General features: G+C 40.0%; 1 protein-coding gene across 1 annotated transcript; it reads right to left on the reverse strand.

The window, feature by feature from the left end:
- Positions 1-855: 855 nt before the first annotated feature.
- On the reverse strand, positions 856-21136 carry DEPDC7 (DEP domain containing 7). Its single transcript, XM_025878901.2, has 9 exons — positions 21011-21136; positions 9371-9761; positions 7153-7280; positions 6162-6351; positions 3059-3270; positions 1972-2114; positions 1658-1783; positions 1482-1560; positions 856-1176 (listed from the first exon to the last, which is right to left on the reverse strand). Exons 1-9 carry the CDS (start codon positions 21081-21083, stop codon positions 983-985), a joined length of 1536 nt encoding a protein of 511 aa, XP_025734686.1. The 5' UTR covers positions 21084-21136; the 3' UTR covers positions 856-982.
- Between the last annotated feature and the right edge of the window lie 438 nt (positions 21137-21574).

The following is a 21574-nucleotide window of genomic DNA, read 5'->3' on the forward strand; positions in this document are numbered from 1 at the left end:
CAGGAGAGGGAGAAGCAGGCTCCTCGCTGAGCAGGGAGCCGGACACGGAGCTCGACCCCAGGACCCTGGGATCACGATGTGAGCTGAAGGCAGACGCTTTACAACTGAGCCACCCAGGCGCCCCAGATTAAAAGACTTCAGAAGCACATTAACCAATTATAATTTATGGACCTTAATGGACCCCTATTTGAGTAAACTGTCAAAATCATTTGAGATCAGAAAATGTGACTACTGACTGCATATTTGATGGTATTAAGGAATTGTGGGTTTGTGCGTATGTAATGATGATATTGTGGTTTTTTTAATGTCCTTATCTTTTAGCCATGCATTCTGCAATTTAATAGATTGATATGATGTCTGACGTTTACTGGGGTGGGAGCAAGGAATGCATGGGGTATAGATTAAATGAGATTGGCTATGAGTTGCCAGTTGTTCAAAGTGCATAATGGGTACATGGAAGTTATTCTATTATTCTGTTCTCCCCCATTTTTATATGTTTGAATTTTTCCCCAATAGACTTTAAAAGATGTTGAAGTTTTCAAAATTAGGACAGTTCCATTTCTGACTTGTCTACTGTTCATGGTAATTAGCAAATTCACTTTATCATAGCCTGAGTTTCTCTCTTGTACCTTTAAGGAGTACCTCTTAAGGTAAAAACCACACTCCTATTAACTTGTAATTATAGACTTCCTTACTATTTAATACTTTGTTATGTAAACACTGCAATGTCATATCATTAAATTCCTATGATGTTCTATAAAGTATTGGGCATAGTGCTTATAAATCAGCTCACCCTAAAGAGGTTAATATCTAACAGCAATACACCATCTAATACTCAGTTTCAGACACAGAAGGTTATACAAAAAATGTTTTATTAAGTACAATTTCATATTTAGAACATCTAAGATTACAAGTGTGATTAGATATTTAGGATACATAATTTATTATTAAAATACATAAGTTATATACAGACATTAAAAACTCAGTCTCCAAAATACTCAATAAAGATGTCTGGATGACACTTATAGAACTGACCTAGCAATTTTTTCTTCTCTTTGGCAGACAGTTTTGAATCCTCATCAATAGTCTTTAGTAAATTCATTAGTTCATCCTTAGTTGTCTTCTGTGTATGGTCAGAATAATCACTTTGATCAATTCTCTGGCAATATATATATCCTTTATGTTTAAAAGTAAAAAGTTCAGTTAATGAATCTATTCCTCAGATTTAACTAAAAAAAATAAGCAATATTTTTACATTTATATTCTTATTCCCCAGTTTATAAAATGCATTGAAGATGCTAAGCACTGCTGACTGTCTAAATTTGGTCAAGTTACTTTTTGACATAAGGAGGCTCTCTGCTAAGTCTGGATAACCCTGAGGAATTTAAAATTTAGTTGAAATTAAAGTGCAACAAAACATTGTCAAATAACACTAAGAATTTATCTTTGGAAGATCATGAAAATTGTATCTCTCAGATTACCTGTATCTCTATTTGGATCTCTTCCTTTCTGAATGGCCATGAGCTTAACACTAACAATTTTATGTAGAGTTCCTGGAATCTTAAAAAAAAAAAAAAGAGGGACACAGATTATTCAAATGCATGTTAATCCAGTGACCTATTACATAAGCTCAACTTAACTACTTTCAGAATTTTACCTTAAAAACATCTTTTTGATGATCCATTAAAAAGAGTACGAGAAGATCAGTTTTGCCTTTAGATAAATTTTTATTGTCAACAATCGCTTTTGAGAATATCCTTTTCACAACCATTCGGTTGTCGCTCTATAAAAATAAAACACACCCAATAGTGTATATTTAAAAGAATGAGTTTAATATAAAAGGCAATGTTGAATATTAATAGTCATTACTCATTTCAGCATATTTGATGCTGATGTGAAATAATCTGACTTGTGGGTCCTGTAAGAACTAAGGCTGCTCGAATACAATTCACATTTAGACAAAAGACTTACTTCTTTCTGTAATTTAAATTCAGAAGGATGTGCTGCAACAGCCATGAAATACAGTAGTCTTCTAAATTCTTCTCTATTTTGGGAGTCCAGAAGCTTTAGAAAGAGCTGAGTGGCTTCTAATGCTATTTCAGTCTTCCCGTTCACTTCAGCCAAAAGAAAAAACTGCTTTTAATTTTGACCAAATATGACTATCAAAGGGAACAAAACTCAAGGTAAAGCTGAAGCTAAACACTAAACTTACTCAAAACTATTTTTTTTAAGATTTTATTTACTTATTTGACAGAGAGAGAGAGATTGCAAGTAGGTAGGCAGGCAGAAGGAGAGGGAGAAGCAGGCTCCCACTGACGGAGCCCGATGCAGGGCTCCATCCCAGGATGCTGGGACCATGACCTGAGCAGAAGGCAGACGCTTAACTGACTGAGCCACTCAGGGGCCCCTCAAAACTATTTTCAAAAGCAAAACAAAACAACTAGGAATTACAATAAATGACCAATACCAACCATCAAGGCAGCCTATTCTCAAATTGGCAACTGATACCCTAAATCCTTGTCATAATCATCTTAGGATGTTAAATCAAACTCTTGGCTTTGTAAATAAATTCTCAGCCTGCTTTTCATTAATTCAACACATTTCAAGGGTACATTATGTGTAAAGTTCTGATGTATCCAACTCTACCTGAGAAAAATGGAAAGGATTCTCTGAAATCCACAATTTGTTTTCAACAAACCATGTTGAACAGTCTGGCTCATTGGTAGAGGGACTGTCTGCCATTTTGAAGACAATGAAGCGGGGGAGAGTGGTGGTCTTGGTAATGTTTTCTAAAGAGAGAACTGCCACACTATACCTATTAAACTTCCAGTGAATTAGGGCAGCATTCTCCTGTGCCAACCAGAAGTTCCTGCATAACTTTAGAGCTTAGTAAAGCCTCCTTCCAAATGAACCTTAGAAGTTTGGAAAAAACATACTTTCCATGGATTTATCCAGATCCACTTCGAGCCTGAAGCAGTTTGGTTCATTTTGAGGATAATTAACTTTTTCCTGTTTCCTCCAAAAGACAAATTCCAGTATCCAGTAAGATCTTACTTACCTAAGAGCTCTGCAATGCCATTATGAACATCAGATAAGTGATTTAACAGAGGTTCCCTACTACTGTAATATTTGCCAATGGCATCAAACAAAAGTTCTTTCACTAAGTCTATCCTATCTGGTTGCTCAGGAAAGTTTCTGCTTATGTCCACCACCATCTGGTCTGGAAGGTATTCTAAGCAATCAGTTGCTGCAGAGAGCCATTCATCTTCCCTATGGGGGAAAAAAGAATTATTTTTTAAAAAATTATTTTAATTATTTTAAAAAGCAACTAACAAATATACACACCATACCTAATTTACTACCTCTTTCAAGTTTGCCATGAGGATAAATTTCTATACACTTAGATATAGATGTGTGTAATTCTTTTTAAAATATAGCTAGATCATGTATCACAGACAAGAAGTTTGGCTTCATATGTCTTTTTCTTTTTTGAAGTGAAAACAGAAGCTATCCACTACAATGTAAACTGAAAAGGATATCAAAATTCAAACTCTAATCTTAAATTTACAACAGAGGCCCAGAAACTCTAAGTTACTTGCTCAGGGTCCCAGTTAGGACTAGATCCCAGATCTGACTCCTAGGCCAGTATTTTTCTAATACGATGTTGTGTATGTCAGAACTCTGTGATCTATCATCTCTCACTCTGGCCAGGAGAGAACAGAGGAAGATAAGGTAGGGTTTCAAAAATAAGTATTTAGTTTCCATTTTTAATAAAATGCCACCTGGGTAAATCAGAAAAATGTTACATTTCAAGAAATAGAATTCTAGAATAACTTTTAATATTCAACTTGCTAATATACATGATTTATTTTATATGTATTTTATATGTAGTTTAAAAAAGAAAAACCATGTGCTCTACTGCTATGAACTCAGGACAACTAATTCTGCCACCACCCAGGAGCATTATATTGGGCAGGTCATGTCACCTTTCTGTGCATCAGCTTCCTCAAGTTCATAGTAAGATGCAGCAAGATGATCTTCAAGGTCACTTCTAGCACAATTTCTAATTCTGTATTTAAAATGTAAGGTAATTATAAAATGTTTTTATATGTTACTTTAGATCGTAGAAATATGGGGTATCTGGCTGGCTCAGTCGGTGGAGCATGCAACTCTTGATATTGGAGTTGTGAGTTCAAACCCCATGATAGGTGTAGAGATTACTTAAAAATAAAATCTTAAAAAAAAAACCTAGATTATAGAAATAGGATTTAAATTCTTTTTTTTTTTTTAAAGAATTATAGGTGTGTGGGGCACCTGGGAGGTTCAGTCAGTTAAATGTCCAACTCTTGATTTCAGCTAAAGGTCATGATCTCAGGGCCTGAGATCGAGCCTCACCTTGGGCTCCATACTGGAGGTGGAGCCTGCTTAAGATTTTCTCTAGTCCTCTGCCCCTCCCCCACCTTAAAAAAAAGAATTATAGGTGTGATTTATTCAATTTTATTTATCTTTTTTTCCCTCAGTGCTCATCATAATGATTTAAATTCTTGTTGAATAATAATCCTCCTGCAGTCGGTTAAGCGTCTGCCTTCAGCTCAGGTCATGATCCCAGTGTCCTGGGATCGAGCCCCACATCCGGCTCTCTGCTCAGCGGGAAGCCTGCTTCTCCCTTTCCCACTCCCCCTGCTTGTTTCTGCTCTCGCTAACTCTGTCAAATAAATAAAATCTTAAAAAAAAATAATCCTATTATACACACAGAGTTCAATAACTAGTATGTTAGGATTAACTTTATTTTTTTGCGTAATGTTTTATTTATTTAAGATTTTATTTATTTATTTGACATAGAAAGAGAGACAGCAAGAGAGGTAACAGAAGCAGGGGGAGTGGGAGGGAGAAGCAGGCTTCCCGCTGAGAAGGGAGCCCGATGTGTGGCTCGATCCCAGGACCCTGGGATCATGACCTGAAACGAAGGCAGACGCTTAATGACTGAGCCACCCAGGCACCCCCTGCATAAGGTTTTAAACTCCCTTTTGGTATTCAACTATTAATAGTTCATTGGACTGTAGAACTTGTGAAGAAGTTCCGAAAAATATAAGTTGCATTCCTTTTAAACATTCCCATCTCCCTAACTACTGAACATGAGGCAAAGTAATTAAAAATTAAATAAGCTAGAAAATACAAGATTTTAACCTTTAATAATTTTACTTAAGAAAAGAGTTTCAGGGGCGCCTGGGTGGCTCAGTTGGTTGAGCGACTGCCTTCGGCTCAGGTCATGATCCTGGAGTCCCGGGATTGAGTCCCGCATCAGGCTCCCTGCTCAGCAGGGGGTCTGCTTCTCCCTCTGACCTTCCTCTCTCTCATGCTCTCTACCATTCTCTCTCTCTCTCTCAATAAATAAATAAAATCTTAAAAAAAAAAAAAAGAAAAGAGTTTCAAAGTTATAAGGAATACAGAACTCTTCCTTAAGGAAAAAAAAATCATACTTCCCTTAGCACCTGAAGTTAAGCCTTAGAGCAAGAGTTACTTTCATTCTATCTCTTCAATAAAACTAGTTAATTAAAAAATACATATTCAAGGGGCGCCTGGGTGGCTCAGTCGTTAAGCATCCGCCTTTGGCTCAGGTCATGATCCTGGGGTCCTGGGATCAAGCCCCGCATCGGGCTCCCTGCTCAACGGGAAGCTTGCTTTTCCCTCTCCCACTCCCCCTGCTTGTGTTCCCTCTCTGGTTGTCTCTCTGTCAAATAAATAAATAAAATCTTTAAAAAAAAATACATATTCAAGGTATTTTGGAGAAGCATAAAAGTACAGGTAGTCAAATGAGTCTAAGAATTTGCCAAATCTGTTAATTTTGTTCCAGGTCCCTTTGAAGACCGGAGAGCCCTAAATTTTAACAAAGATAAGAAGATGGAATAGAATCATTTTTTTCACTTGATGTTAAGTAGGTTATGTGAGAAGCAAAAATAAATATAAAAAAATAATGAAAATTATATCTCTAATTTTGACCAAGGTAATTTTGTTCTTCACTTTCCCAAGTCCTGATAATTATCAACTGACTAATGCATATCTGATCCTGTGGACAGAAGAATTCAGAAGATTATCTTAAAACAATTATCCACGATTTTCCTACACACTCAATTTATTGAGACAGATGTATTTCCACATACTGAGAGTCACTGTAAGCCTTCAGAATCCCTCGATCCAGATAGTTACTGCTGTTGACCAAGTCAGGTTGCCTCTTAGGCTGAGGAACTTTAGATACAACCTCTTGCTGTTTGAGTAAGGAGTCAAGAAGTGGAAGGTCTACGAGCTGCAGTAGACGTCCAATTGTTTCTTCTTGCCATACTTCATTAATAACTACACAGGAAAAATGACAAAGTGAAAAGTAAAAATATTTACTAAATACCACGATATTTGTCTAGGCAAGTCTATGGTATAAATTTTGGCAAAAAAAAAGAAAAGAGAAAAAAATGTCAACCTTATTTATGAAGTGGTTTCTTATGACAAAGTAAAACAATTCAAGATTTGTTAAAAGTGTAGGAGAACAGACTTTGGACAGCAGGAATTCTTTTCATTCTTTTACTGTAAAAGCAATATGGCAGAGATAAGAGATCAAGTCATATAACATGTTAATAAGGACTTTGGAAGAAAGAATGATTCATTATTCAATCTGAAAACTGGTCTGAAACTATTGGCTGCAGATTATTCCACTCAGGGTTTCCACAACTGGGATGGGGGAGGGAAGGTGGAAATCGGTCATTAATCTGCATTCCATTGCCATAGACAAGGAAGAATATAAGAGTTCTGTTAATGTTCTAATGTAATTTTCAAAATTTTATTTAACCTCATAAAATGTTAGGGAAAAAAGTATCTGAGAGTATATTTAAAATAAATAAAACTCTGCACGCAAACCACTGCAGCTTGAACCTCTGCCAGCTGATAGGACAAAAGTCAGTTTTCAAAAATTGCAACACTGATCTATTTGTTGAAGATAATAGACCTCTGTTAAAACTTAATATAAACAGCTTTAATACACAGTGCACTCTTTGTGCTCTGAATATTTAAATTCTAATAAAGGTTAAGATTGAAAAGTTTTAAATAACTAATTTTATCTGAAGTTGGTCTTCTAAATTTCTTACTTGCATCATCTTTACTTACCTTGTGGAGACAAGGTTGCAGAGATGTTTACAGGAGGGGAGTTAGTAGGCTTTAAACTCAGATTTTCCCACAGATCCTCTAAACTTGCTGATTTGATATCAGATGACTTAAATAATGGATTGGAATACCTAAAATGAATTTATTTATTTTGGTATTATTTATTATTAATTATTAATTTATTTTAGTAAGCCGAGAGAAATACTTTACCATCAGAGAACTGAGTTTCTACAAAGTTTATGTATTTCAGAGCAAAAACACAACAAATGCAAACTCTAAGAGTAGAATACAAAAACATCCACCTTCCCTCTTGAGCCGAAATATACATACTCTAAATTTTTCTTTGAATATTTAGATTTAAGCAATTCGATAACTAAAATTTTGATTTCCAATTTTAAAACATAACCAAACTTCATTATGCTTACTGTTTTTATCACATCTCTATTTCTGGGGCATTCTTTGGTGGATAGTGCTCATCATTTTCCAAATATAGACCTATAAATCTTTACCCACAATCCTGAAACCCCAAAGGCTGTGAGAAATCTAAAGTTTATTCAGAACTCATATGGTGACAAAACCTGTCCTCACTTTACCGGGGCCGGGGGAGAGTAAGCTGTCCTGCACAGTCTTTACTTATCCCAGTTAGTATGAGTATTTTGTTCACTGCAGAAATGTTAATGCATTTAGTTACCAGATGCTCTCCCAGATCCCTATAGGACTGTTATCTAATATATGTTCTATCTACAAAATTATCTTTTTAAAACCTCCAAAGTTCCAAATTTCTAAATGCATGTGGCCCCTTTATGTGTGTTTCACATAAAGAATGTGGACTTGCATTTGGAAAGCAATGATTTTGCCGATATGGCAAAATCCTTCCTATATAGTGAGGCAAATGTTATCATCTTTTAAATAGAGAGTCTTGAAAGTTAAGACATTAAGATATTTGATACAGGGGCGCCTGGGTGGCTCAGTTGTTAAGCGTCTGCCTTCGGCTCAGGTCATGATCCCAGGGTCCTGGGATCGAGCCCCGCATCAGGCTCCCTGCTCAGCGGGAGGCCTGCTTCTCCCTCTCCCATTCCCCCTGCTTGTGTTCCCTCTCTCGCTGTGTCTCTCTCTGTCAAATAAATAAATAAAAAATCTTTTAAAAAAAAATATTTGATACACTAAATACACTAAAAATACACAATATTTGATACACTATACATTAAAAATAATTGAAAGGGGCGCCTGGGTGGCTTAGTTGGTTAAGCATCTGCCTTCAGGTCAAGTCATGATCTCAAGGTCCTGGGATCGAGCCCCACGTCGGGGCTCCCTGCTTGGTGGGGAGCCTGCTTCTCCTCTCCCTCCACCCACCCTTCCCCCTGCTTGTGCTTGCTCTCTCTCTCAAATAAATAAATAAAACTTAAAAAATAAATAAATAATTGAAAGTCGGTAACACTAAAACTCTTTGGGTCAGATCTGAATTATAAGAGCTTCAGTTACATGGTCACTTCTATACAGTTTAGCTGAAGGAAATAAAAGGGAAACATTTTATTTTATGACAAACAACCAAGTTAATTATGTACTCATCACATACATCTATTTCAAGCACTGGGTTCTACAATTCTGTCCCCCAGTCTCCCTTGACATGATTCCTTCTTCACCACTGCTGCTCACTTCACCCTCATCTGCAGACGGCAATACTGCAATAGATTCCTAACTGGCCCTCCCAGTTAGGCTGTCCGTATGGCTGCCAGGAAGACCTTTCTGAGATTCAGTGTCATTTTCTGTGGCCTCCCCAACATCTGTATGATTGATTGCAAACTCCTTATGTCATATGTCATATAAAATCCTCTGCATTCTGGGTCCCACATGCCTTTCATACTTCACATCTGCCATGTCCTGGATTCTAGTGATAACCCACCTGCTTTCCTTCACCTTTTCTGTTCTCATACCACTTTGTGTATAAACTCTCTAACATATTTTTATACTATAATTGTAAATTGATGCAGAAATAAAATCAAGGTTTGTTGATTATTTCTGCTAAATATAAAATATGAATAAATAGGAATTCCAGGAGATACCAAATAGAAATTCACTGTATTTTATCAAATTTCCCCACAGACCCAGATGTTAGCCTAATTTACAATTTCCAAAATAACATAAAGCCAGTCAGCCTCTCGCTAAAAAGTCGATGAAATCCTGCCAATATCCCCAGGATAATCTAACATTATATACTAACCTGGAAGGTGAATATTGCTTATTCTCTTTGCCTAACTGACTGTCTTGATTAGGTATGGTTATGAATCTATAAAGGCTGCAACTACTATCTTCAAATGTAGGTTTTTTGTCTTTTCCAAAGACTTTGGTTGGAACTGCTTCAAATACTTTGTAGTCCATAAGTGCTTGACACACTCTCACCACTTTGGCCCGAGGAATATCCACATCACCAAAATATTTATTCTGAATTAGGTGAGAAAAAATGACATCCACAGCTTCTGAACCAACAAAGCAGTCATTGTGTCTTTTTAAATGGTGTCTTCGCTTTTTCACCTGCACCTGTGTTTGAAGCGTGTTTATAATGCTGCTCCACACATATGTGGCTCCAAATGGTTTCTGGGCCACACTGAAACCTGCAACGGGAAAAACGCAGAGTAATCTTATTCATTTATAATCAGGTCTAAGCAATCCTTGAGCAAAAAGTGGCAATTTCCAAAGTTATTAATGAGTAACAATTATGAGGTTAGCTTGTTATTGAACTTTTAATCAGTAACAACTCATCAAAAATGTAGTGCCTACTATATGCTGAACACTGTTTTATGGGCTTGGATACATCGGTGAGCAAAATAAAATCCCTGTTCTCACAGACTTCTACTTTGTACGTGTTAGATGAGTGCTCAGGAGAAAAATAAAGCCTGGTGAAGAGGAGAACACTATTTTAGAGGGGATGTCTGGAAAGATCTGACAAGGTGATATCTGAGCAGAAGCCTGAGTAAAACCAGGAAGCAAGCTGTGCAGATATTTGGGGAAAGGGCAGAGAGAACAGAAAGAACAAAGGCCCGAGAAGCGAGTGTGCTTGGCCAGGAGAGGAGGAACAAGGCCAGCATGGCCTGAGCAGGTGACCAGGGAGGGAGGAAGGGAGACCAGAGGGGAGTGGAAACGGTCTTTGGGGTGGGGGAGTGCAGATCAAGCAGGCCCTTGTGGCAGCTACTAATTATGTGCACTGGAACTCTATTAAGTGCGCACATTTAGGTCATTTGCAACCCTATGAGGTAGACATAATCTCTACTCGAGAAATGGAGAATAGATTCACAGAGGTTAAATGTAACTTCCAGACATTATGTTGTAAGAGGTGCTACTGGAATTTGGTTCATGGTCTGTATCATTTAGACACACACACACACACACACGCACACACATGCACACAGGAGTTGGAATAAACTACTATTTTTAAAGCTTCCTATTATGCAGCTTATAAGTTAAGTACTTTGTAACAGGGAAAACTGGTTCCTGCCCAATAGGAGCTCACAGCCTACCAAAAGGTAGGAAAAGCATAGAAACTGAGCAAGATTTTAGCAAAACAGAAAAGACAGAAAACATGCTTTCAAAGATTTATCACATTTTCCCTCATTGTAATAAGTGGATATTTGGCAAAACTACAAAGAAAAGGAGAAACAATTAAAAGGAAAAAAAGTGGACCTTAGTTTTAATAAGCTGATGGAACAGAGTCTAGCTAATCATCAGCTTGTTGGCTGGCTGGCTGGCTGGCTGGCTGGCTTTTTACATAAACAGAGTATGCCTTTTTATGTGTTACACTTTTCAATGATCCTCTGAATATTCAGTGGTTCTAGTTTTCAAGCCCCCGGTTTTGTTAGGTGTCTTACTTCCTTTATTTTTAGGATACTCTGACAGAGAAGTTGAAAACTTATTACTTCCCCTAAGGTTGTGTAAAAAGGAAAACTATGCATCAGTAAAACTGTAAGGAATAAGGGGAGATATAATTAAAGAAACTGCTACCTGAAATTACCTTCCTGCCTTATAGAATGTATGAGATGAAGGCAAAGATAAGTTCCTGAAGGACATTAAAACTCCACTTAATGTACTAGGGTCATAAATTTTAAGTGGGTCATTTGGAATTCATCTTTTGTATTATAATAAATAAAAGAATCATAGTGAACCATCACACTGTGTTCACTTACAGTGTCATTTTGTGCTACTAGAAATTTTAACATCTTCACCAGGAAAATTACTAACACACACATGCACACACATAAAGCCCTTTACTATTTATTTGTATACTTCCCAGACCAAAAATAGATGGGTAGTTTAACTATCTACCAATTATTATGTTAGTTTAAAATAATCACCAAGACTGTTTTTATATTTTAAAATTCAAGATACTGGGCACCTGGGTGGCTCTGTCGGTTGGGCGTCTGCCTTCAGCTCAGGTCATGATCCCAGGTTCCTGGGATCAAGTCCCGCATCGGGCTCCCTGCTCAGCGGGGAGTCTGCTTCTCCCTCTACCCTTCCCCCCTGCTCATGATCTCTCTCTCTCTCTAATAAATAAATAAAATCTTAAAAAAAATAAAAAAATAAAATTGCTAGTATTCGTTTAAAAAAATAAAATTCAAGATACTTCATAATCCAGTACTAAACAAAGAAGGTAATTGATGCCAGTTTTCTAAATATCATGTGAGCAGTTTTAAGGACTGAATTATGGAGAATCAACTAGATAAACCAAGGTGGAAATAGATTTACTACTGGCACAGTATTTAATATCTACTGAATAGAGCCAGAATGGAGCATTTAAGGAAATCTCAAAATCTGTCCAGGTCATTCCTGGTGTCTAGAACCTAGGAGTAGCTGTGCTGTTTCCAGCCACAATAACTAATTAAAAGGAGTGTTCAAGGTTAATATTCTTAACTTCTTAAAATATTAGAGATTATAACCGGATTTAAATGAACTTAATGTCTGCTCTTTAGTCTTTTTTCAAATCTTCATATTATCACTAATAACAACTAATATTTGAGTACTTAAATATGACAAGCTCTGTCTTCTGATAAACTTCTCTGAAATACTTATTAATAATCTTACTTTGAGGAGATTGAGGTTCATGAGTTAAACAAACCCAGTTTCACAAGTAGTAAACATATACTTTTTCTAGGACTCAAATATAAATATATTAAGTCACCAGTTTTAGCATCAACTTTTCACTGAAGACTTGGATTAAGTGAAGGAGCTTTAAGTGTGCCAATGAGATTAGAAGAAACAAAACAACTTTAAGATCTGTGAGTCCTAAAAAAAAAAAACCACATTGTGAACCCTTAGCAAAGCTATTTAAAAACAGCAGTCATGGGCGCCTGGGTGGCTCAGTCGGTTAAGCGTCTGCCTTCAGCTCGGGTCATGATCTCAGGGTCCTGGGATCGAGCCCCATGATGGCCTCCTTGCTCAGCAGGGAGTCTGCTTCTCCCTCTCCCTCTGCCCCTCTCCCCTGCTCATGCTCTCTAATATATAAATAAAACCTTAAAAAAAAAGCAGTCATTAAATAAACCAATAAATAAATAAAAATAGTAGCCATTAGTCCTAAAATAAAGTAGGTTATCATAAATTCTATAATATATACTAGTCACAACACACAGGAGTAGGAGAGAAGAGGAAAGTAAGATTCAAACTTGTAGAGATCAGAGGGACTTTTAAGTAGCAGTGAAATATACTTCTGGGCTGGTAATGGTATTAAATTTGATACACCTCAGTCATAAGAGTTGAGCTACAAGTTGGTAGGTATACAAATCCTAAAAATTAAGGCTGAGTCACTTACTAATTGGAGATCAGTAAGACAACAGAAGGGGGTGGGAAGGAAGGGATACACAGCTTCAGTGACACGGAAAAGGCTAATCTTCAGAGGGCAAGAAGAATAAATTTCCACATATTAACTTGCTGCTTAAATATGGGAAATCAGGAAGTTCTGCAGGTTGGATAACATGGTATAAAAGATTAAAGAACAGGTTACAGCAGGATGGCAGGCACCTGTGAGCCATGCAGTGTTTCCAGAGTCCTCCAGGCATGATACAATTCAGCCCTTTCAGGTCCCCTCTGTTCTCACTGACCATTAATTCCCAACACTGCATCCTGGGATATTTCCCCTCAAGCACCACCACCCACAGACCCAAACTAGCTCATGTTCATACAGATACTTTAATACATAATATAGCCTGCACTTGACAAGTACATGTGCCAAAACCCACACCAGGATAACCTGTTTTTTTAATGCTGACTTCACCAGTTGAACACAGATCCCCCACATGCTGGTTTGAAATTTATTTATCATCATCTAAGAGTTGAAATGAATATGGGTATAACAGACCATGGCACAGTGAGACAAATTACTGTGACTTCTAAACAGGATTCAAGAGACCAGAAGTAGACAAAGAGTGCTTTGTAAGTCTAGCATCAGAATTTCAGCTTCAGCTTGTCCTCAGCCCTCACTTGCATATGAGCTAGACATTTCTTTAAAATTCATCACTACCTAATTATTAGTGATGCTCACCTTATTAACCCAGGTGCCCCAGTCAGTTAAGTGTCCAACTCTTGATTTTGGCTCAGGTCATGATCTCAGGGTTGTGAGATGGAGCCATACATCGGGCTGGCTCTGTGCTGGGGGTGTGGAACCTGCTTGAGATTCTCTCTCTCCCTCTGCTCCTGCCCCAACCCCCTCCCTCCCCTCTCTAAAATTAATTAATTAATTAAAATTCATCACTATTTGCATCTTGATGCTTCCTTATTTACATTTGGTCAAGAATGTTCTAAAAGCATCATGATGAAAGGATCAAAGACTCTAGAGATTAGCTGTGATAACCTGGGATAAGAGAATTAACCTCTATAGGTTGGTTTCTTCATTTACTGATACAAGAGCTGAACACTGTGTTTAAGGTTGGTTTCAGGTCTAAACATCTGATTATAGGATTTTAGAGACTGAAATTCTACTCATCTCCATTTAGATATGGACATTGAACACCGCATAAAATATGGTAAGAAGTGAGGCATAGAAACAAATGTGACCTTATCAGATAAAAAGCTTTTTTGGAAGGTGGCCTAACAAGAGGTTCAGAGATTGTTTTAAACTTAACATACTATACATGCTTGTAAGCACTATATAAACCTAGGCTAGTTAACATTCATTTTTCAAGCACTCATCTTTATTCGCTTGAAAGCAATAGTTATTTTTCAAAACCAAGACCTGTCCTCTGCATGTATTTGAAATCTACCCAAAATTTACCAACAATAAAAAAGTTAAATTTCTAATGTTGAACTCTGATATATATATGTGATGCTAATAATTATCTTCCCTTCTATAAATACACACTAAATAATCACATAATAATTCCTTAAAAATCAAGTCATAAGGCAGATGTGTCAAGAAATTACATTTATTCAAAAGTTACAAAAGGAGGGCGCCTGGGTGGCTCAGTTGGTTAAGCGACTGCCTTCGGCTCAGGTCATGATCGTGGAGTCCTGGGATCGAGTCCCAAATCAGGCTCCCTGCTCAGCGGGGAGTCTGCTTCTCCCTCTGACCCTCCCCCCTCTCATGTGCTCGCTCTCTCTCTCATTCTCTCTCTCAAATAAATAAAATCTTAAAAAAAAAAAAAGGTTACAAAAGGATAATCAGCTTTATCTATGATCTGTGTAACACATCTACTACGGCCCTGCTGGTGAAACCTACTTATGGGCAAAAACGATTCTATGATCACTTCAAATTAGTAGGATTATTCACCTCCTTAGAAGATCATATACACATTATAAAAGTGGATCCCAATGCAAGGTAAACACACAGAGAATTATGAAAAAAAATGCTACTTCTAAATGAACATGTAACAATCTCCTTTTCATTCTCGGGCATTAGACTGTCCCCACCCCACAGGAAAAAAAAAAAAAAGAATTCAGCTAGCTCATGTTAGGCAATTTTCCACAAAACCTGAACAGTGAGCTAGTGCCTTCTTTTTTTTCAAATGTCCTTATAGTTTGCAAAAGTTTAAATTATTTAATTGCCTTATAGACCGCCTCACATAATACATTTGGTTATTCGATTGTGGGTTGTAGATGACTGCCAACTACTAAAAATTTTTAAAGGAGAGTTAATGCAGTGGTTCTTAGTGGATGATTTTACTCCCAACTAGATATTTGGCAGTGTCTGGAGACATTCCTGGTTGTCACAAGCTGAGGAAGGGGAAGTGCTCCTGGCATTTAGTGAGTAGAGGGGCTAGGGACACTCCTAAACACAGGCCAGCCCCCACGACAAAGAAAATGTCAACAGTGCCCAGAGTTCAGAAACTGTGGGTTAACTGAATAAATTAGGACACGAAAACTTGTGTTACTGCAGCAGGCACAGGGCTAGTTTCTGTGGATACAAAGAGTAAGACAAAAGCATGTGTTCTGGAGTCCCAGATCCCTGGGTTCTATTCTTGGCTCCATCATTTACTAGTAATGCAATCTTGGGCAAACAGTGTAACTTTTCTGTGGCAAAACAGAGCCGGGTCCACTTCTCTCAGTTACTGGGAGGATCATAGGAGACAATATACGTAAAGTGGCCACCATCAGTACCCAGCAGTGAACAGATGTATAGCTCAAAACAAAGTGGGAAACTGTCACAATCTAGGAGAGCCTAAGGACTCGATGTAATGTAATAGCCTGAACGGGATCCTGGAACAGAAAAAGAACATTAGGCAAAAATTGAGGAAATCCTGGGGCGCCTGGGTGGCTCAGTTGGTTAAGCAACAGCCTTCAGCTCAGGTCATGATCCTGGAGTCCTGGGATGGAGTCCCACATCGGCCTCCCTGCTCAGCAGGGAGTCTGCTTCTCCCTCTGACCCTCCACCCTCTCATGCTCTCTCTCTCTCTCAAATAAATAAATAAAAAATCTTTAAAAAAAATTAAGGAAGCTGAATAAAGTATGGACTTCAGTTAATAATTATGTGTTAACATTGGTTCATTAATTGTGACAAATGTACTATACTAACGTAAGATGTTAATAGTAAGGGAAAATGAGTGAAGGGCATGTGGGTGGTAACTCTATATACCAACTTCATGACTTTTTTGTAAATCTATATCTATTCTAAAATTCTAAGTCTGGGGCACCTGAGTGGCTCAGTCATTAGGCTTCTGTCTTCAGCTCAGGTCATGATCACAGGGTCCTGGGATTGAGCCCAGTGTTGGGATCTCTGCTCGGTGGGAAGCCTGCTTCTCCCTCTCCCACTCCCCCTGCTTGTCTTCCCTCTCTCGCTGTGTCTCTCTCTGTCAAATAAATAAAATCTTAAAAACAAAAAGAAAATTCTAAGTTTATTTAAAAAGCAGAAAGGGGCGCCTGGGTGGCTGAGTCGGTTAAGCGTCTGCCTTTGGCTTAGGTCATGATCCCGGAGTCTGGGGATTGAGTCGCACATCTGGCTCCCCGCTCAGTGGGGGTCTGCTTCTCCCTCTGCCCTTCACCCTGCTTGTGCTCTCTCTCACTTGCTCTCTCAAATATTTTTTTAAAAAGTAAAAATAAAAAAAGAAAAAGTAAAAAGAAAAGGAAAGGTATTCTACTTCTTCCTTCCTCTGAACTAAGGGGACAGAGTCCCTACCTTCAAAGAGTTTATCCTTTAACTATTCATATCACCTGATGATGTCAAGCTTTGAAAAGAATTCAGTAAATAAAGACTGCTAGCAGATAAGACAAGATGTGTCACATACCAGAGGATTTAACTCTTCATCAGAAAATAATATATAAATCCTAAGTCATTTAGGGGCGCGCCTGGGTGGCTCAGTCGTTAAGTGTCTGCCCTCTGCTCAGGTCATGATCCCAGGGTCCCCGCATCAGGCTCCCTGCTGGGCGAGAAGCCTGCTTCTCCTTCTCACACTCCCCCTGCTTGTCTTCCCTCTCTCTTTGTGTCTCTCTCTGTCAAATAAATAAAATCTTAAAAAAAATAATAACCTATATAAAAAAAAATCCTAAGTCATTTAGTGGCTCAGTCAGTTGAGTGCCTGCCTTCAGCTCCAGTCATGATCTTGGGGTCCTGGGATTAGTCCTGCTCAGCGGGAGGCCTGCTTCTCCCACTCCCACTGCTCCTCCCCCCATTCATGTGTGCCCTCTCGCTCTCTCTCAAATAAATAAATAAAATCCTTTTTTAAAAGATTTTATTTATTTATTTGACAGAGAGAGACACAGCTAAAGAGGGAACACAAGCAGGGGGAGCGGGAGAGGGAGAAGCAGGCTTCCACCGAGCAGGGAGCCCGATGCGGGGCTCGATCCCAGGACCCTGGGATCATGACCTGAGCTGAAGGCAGACGCTTAACAACTGAGCCACCCAGGCGCCCCAAATAAATAAATAAAATCTTAAAATATTTTTTAAAAAAATCTTAAATCATTTAGGATTAAAGAGAATTTTTTTTAATTTTATTACGTTATGTTAATCACCATACATTACATCATTAGTTTTTGATGTAGTGTTCCATGATTCATTGTTTGCCTATAACACCCAGTGCTCCATTCAGTACGTGCCCTCTTTAATACCCATCACCAGGCTAACCCATTCCCTCACCCGCCTCCCCTCTAGAACCCTCAGTTTGTTTCTCAGAGTCCATCGTCTCTCATGGTTCATCTCCCTCTCCGATTCCCCCCCTTCATTTTTCCCTTCCTACTATCTTTTTTTTTTTAACACATAATGTATTATTTGTTTCAGAATTTTAGAATTTTTTTTCCAAGCGGTTTTAAAATGTTACTCAGAATTGTCAAGACCAACGAAAAGAACTACATCTATTGGGGGCGCCTGGGTGGCTCAGTTGGTTAAGCGACTGCCTTCGGCTCAGGTCATGATCCTGGAGTCCTGGGATCAAGTCCTGCATTGGGCTCCCTGCTCAGCAGGGAGTCTGCTTCTCCCTCTGACCCTCTTCCCTCTCGTGCTTTCTATCTCTCATTCTCTCTCTTTCTAATAAATAAATTAAAAAAAATAAATGTGCCTTAACTTCTTTAAAAAAAAAAAAAAGAACTACATCCACTGGACATTAACCAAAACCTTATGAAAATACATAAATGTAGAGAACTGAGTTTTTTTATTTTTTTAAAGATTTTATTTATTTATTTGAGAGAGAGAGAATGAGAGATAGAGAGCACGAGAGGGAAGAGGGTCAGAGGGAGAAGCAGACTCCCTGCTGAGGAGGGAGCCCGATGTGGGACTCGATCCCGGGACTCCAGGATCATGACACGAGCCAAAGGCAGTCGCTTAACCAACTGAGCCACCCAGGCGCCCCGAGAACTGAGTTTTGGGCATTCATATAGGCAGTTGTGACTGAGTGGGAAAAACTTGCTATACAATGATACCAATATGCAATGCTTTTACTGCATATTGGTTTTGGTAGTCCAAAGTTTGTTTTCCTCTTATGTGGTATTAGAGATGTCAGGCTGAAGCCTGAGACTGCCTCTAAAAAGAAGGCTGCAAGTAGGTAAAATATGTAAAAGAAATCTCTTCTAATAAGAACAACTTCAGGGGCGCCTGGGTGGCTCAGTCGTTAAACATCTGCCGTTGGCTCAGGTTGTGGTCTCAGGGTCCTGGGATCGAGCCCCGCATCGGGCTCCCTGCTCAGCGGGAAGCCTGCTTCTCCCTCTCCCCCTCCCCCTGCTTGTGTTCCCTCTCTCGCTGTGTCTCTATCAAATAAATAAATAAAATCTTAACAAAACAAAACAACTTTAAAACAGATTAAGAGAAGTATCCACACAAGTAGGCATTGGCCCTTACTTTACTGCCTACAGATTAATGAGACAGCATATGGGAAGTACTTTGAGCTCTCTGGAAAAGTGATACCAGGTGAATTCAAAGAATTAGGTTACAGTATGAAGGGATAACAGGGTAACACACCACTTTCTCGTTTGTCTATATTAAAAGGCAAATATCTTCGAAGTAAGTGCTGAAGGTTAGCTTACAGCACTCATTTCTTCTACATAAATCAGGTCCCTGGTCATTACAGCCCCTTTAGGGCACGGAAGAGTAACTATTCAGTAGAGAACCGAATACAGCTGCTTGCCAGAGCACAAAGAAAGCCAATAGCAAGGAACCAAGAAGCAGAGGCTCCTATTACTGTGCTCCCTGGGGCTGTGACAGGGAACTAAAGGGTGAAAGAGGGACTGACAAATGCTAACAGGTAGGCTTCCAGCCCTAGCAAGCGAACAAATGAAAAAAGGCAGTGGGCCCTTCTCTGCCCACTGCACCTGCTGAGCAGGAAACTGGTCTTTTCCTTGGGTTCAAATCTGCTAACCAGCACTTCAGCTCTTCCCTCTGACAGTCACCTACTTAATTTTGAATACGTATTCCCTTATGCCATCTAAGAACCTGTTCACAGGGCGCCTGGGTGGCTCAGTTGGTTAAGCGACTGCCTTCGGCTCAGGTCATGATCCTGGAGTCCCGGGATCGAGTCCCACATCCGGCTCCCTGCTCAGCAGGGAGTCTGCTTCTCCCTCTGACCCTCTTCCCTCTCGTGCTCTCTATCTCTCATTCTCTCTCTCAAATAAATAAATAAAATCTTAAAAAAAAAAAAAAAAAGAACCTGTTCACAAAGGCCCAAAGCTCAGAACTGGTATTTCAGCTGTTAAAGAAGGCAGGGTGCTATGGTTCTAATCACACAAAAGTTGGCAATTTCTTTCACTCAGTAAGCCTAAAGATTTTCCAAGACTGTTTCCAATTTTGAATTCTCAAACGATGAATGAATCCCTCCCCTTCAAAATGCAAAACAAAGAGAAATTCTGAATGTAGCCATCATATGCTTATCTGAATCCTTTAAATTGGGGCAGAAGAAGGTCAATATTATGATTGTTCCTAGAAAAGTAGTTCTCTATCACAATTTATCATTAGCATTTTGAAGATTAAAAGGAGCATTAGTAATTATAAGTCAACACAAGACTGGAGCCATTGAGATGCACCCAAATGACCTAAGTCAATTCACTGACTACTGTCATCTTGAGGAAGGAGTCAGTTTCACTGGTTGGCATTTTCTAAAGGAAAAGTTTCTGTCAGACAGGGAACCTATAACACCCCACACAGTAGTTACAGAAAGGGGAAAGGTTTAACTTCTCTAGAAAGAAAAAGAAAAAAAAAAAAAGCTGTGTTGTCTGAATATCTTTATTTACTGAGTTGCAATATGCTAGGAACAGAATTTTAGAACCGATCATCCATTCCATTCGTTTGGATATTCAAAGAAAGCAAAGGCTAAGCAAACTACCCCCAAAGATATGATTAAGCTGGTGGCAGAATTCACCAACTTCTCTAATGTCATATAACCATTAAAAAAAAAAAAGCTCAAAACTTCTATTCACTGAAATACTGCTTATCCAGAATATTTAACGAACAAATACTTTTTATGCCAAGTTCCTTCCCGTCGAACAAAAACCACTCATCACTCCCAGGATGTCTGGAGAACAGAGTGGGCAAGAGAGGCGCTCAGTTCCTGGCCATATTGTGGAGTCGAGGTTTGTGGATAAGACAGAAGGCAAAGAGCCAACCAAGTCCAGATATGCTTGCTACGAGTAACGACGTGGAGCCTGTCTGGAGACCTAGTGAGAGCGCCTGGCACGCAGCGGGCCACTGACGAGCGCGCGGCGAAGTTCAAGTTGGGGAATAAGTAAAAAGCTGGGCTGTTGAGGGCGGCGGGGTCTGACGGCCGAAGCGCACCCACAGGAGAGGGACCCAATTCGCCGACAGGACGAAGTGCTGGCCTGAGTGGCTACAGACGCGCGGAGCAAGCTGGACCCGGAGGAGTCCGGGTCCCGCGCGAGAACCGCAGCCTGAGCGCCACCCCACCCCCCCGCCCCCGGCCCGCCCCGGGACCCCCACACGCCCCGGACAGCGCTCCTCAGCACCTACCCGGAGGCCTCTGCGCCGGGCTGTGGAAAGCCGAGAGGTTCAGCGCCGCCGCCTTCTCCCGCACCGTGGCCATTGCCGTGCCTGCCAGGTCGCCCCCTCCACCGATCGCTGCGCCGCGGAGCAGGAGCCCGCGCCTCGGCCGCCAGTTAACTGGACCGGGACGGGGCGGGGCTCCCGTCAGGTCCCGCCCCCGGCCCGTCCGGGCCCGCCCAGGGCGCAGCGCGCCACACGCCACGGGTCACGTGCCTGCACACCCGCCCGCGGGGCGGTGTGTAACCTGCCGCCCCGCGGGGCGACAGCCCCCGCCCTCCTGGACTGCGCTCTGCAGTCGTGACGTGGGCGATAGCTGAGTAGGGAGCGTTTCAGTGTGGGCCGCGTGACCCGCGCCGACATCTATGCGGCCCGCTTCCCACCGTTGCTTGGCGTCTCCCCGGCGCTGGTGGCAGTTAGCGCCCCGCAGGCTCAGGCCCAGGCCCAGCAGGGTGCATACCATGTCCCACCGTGGATTAGCTCTGGGACTCGGCAAGTGGCTTAATTGCTCTGTGCCTCAGTGCCTTCACCTGT

The sequence above is a fragment of the Callorhinus ursinus genome, unplaced genomic scaffold, assembly GCF_003265705.2.
Source record: "Callorhinus ursinus isolate GAN/ISIS: 27379988/994484 unplaced genomic scaffold, GSC_fseal_2.0 scaffold21, whole genome shotgun sequence".
NCBI classification, from domain to species: Eukaryota; Metazoa; Chordata; class Mammalia; order Carnivora; family Otariidae; genus Callorhinus; species Callorhinus ursinus.

Coding starts and splice junctions, on each gene's coding strand:
- DEPDC7 (XM_025878901.2), bottom strand. CDS start 21,083: ATGGCCACGGTGCGGGAGAAGGCGGCGGCGCTGAACCTCTCGGCTTTC. Junction 7,281..9,370: donor AAGCAATATTCACCTTCCAG/GTTAGTATATAA, acceptor AATTCATTTTAG/GTATTCCAATCCATTATTTA. Junction 1,561..1,657: donor ATCAAAAAGATGTTTTTAAG/GTAAAATTCTGA, acceptor TTTTTTTTTAAG/ATTCCAGGAACTCTACATAA.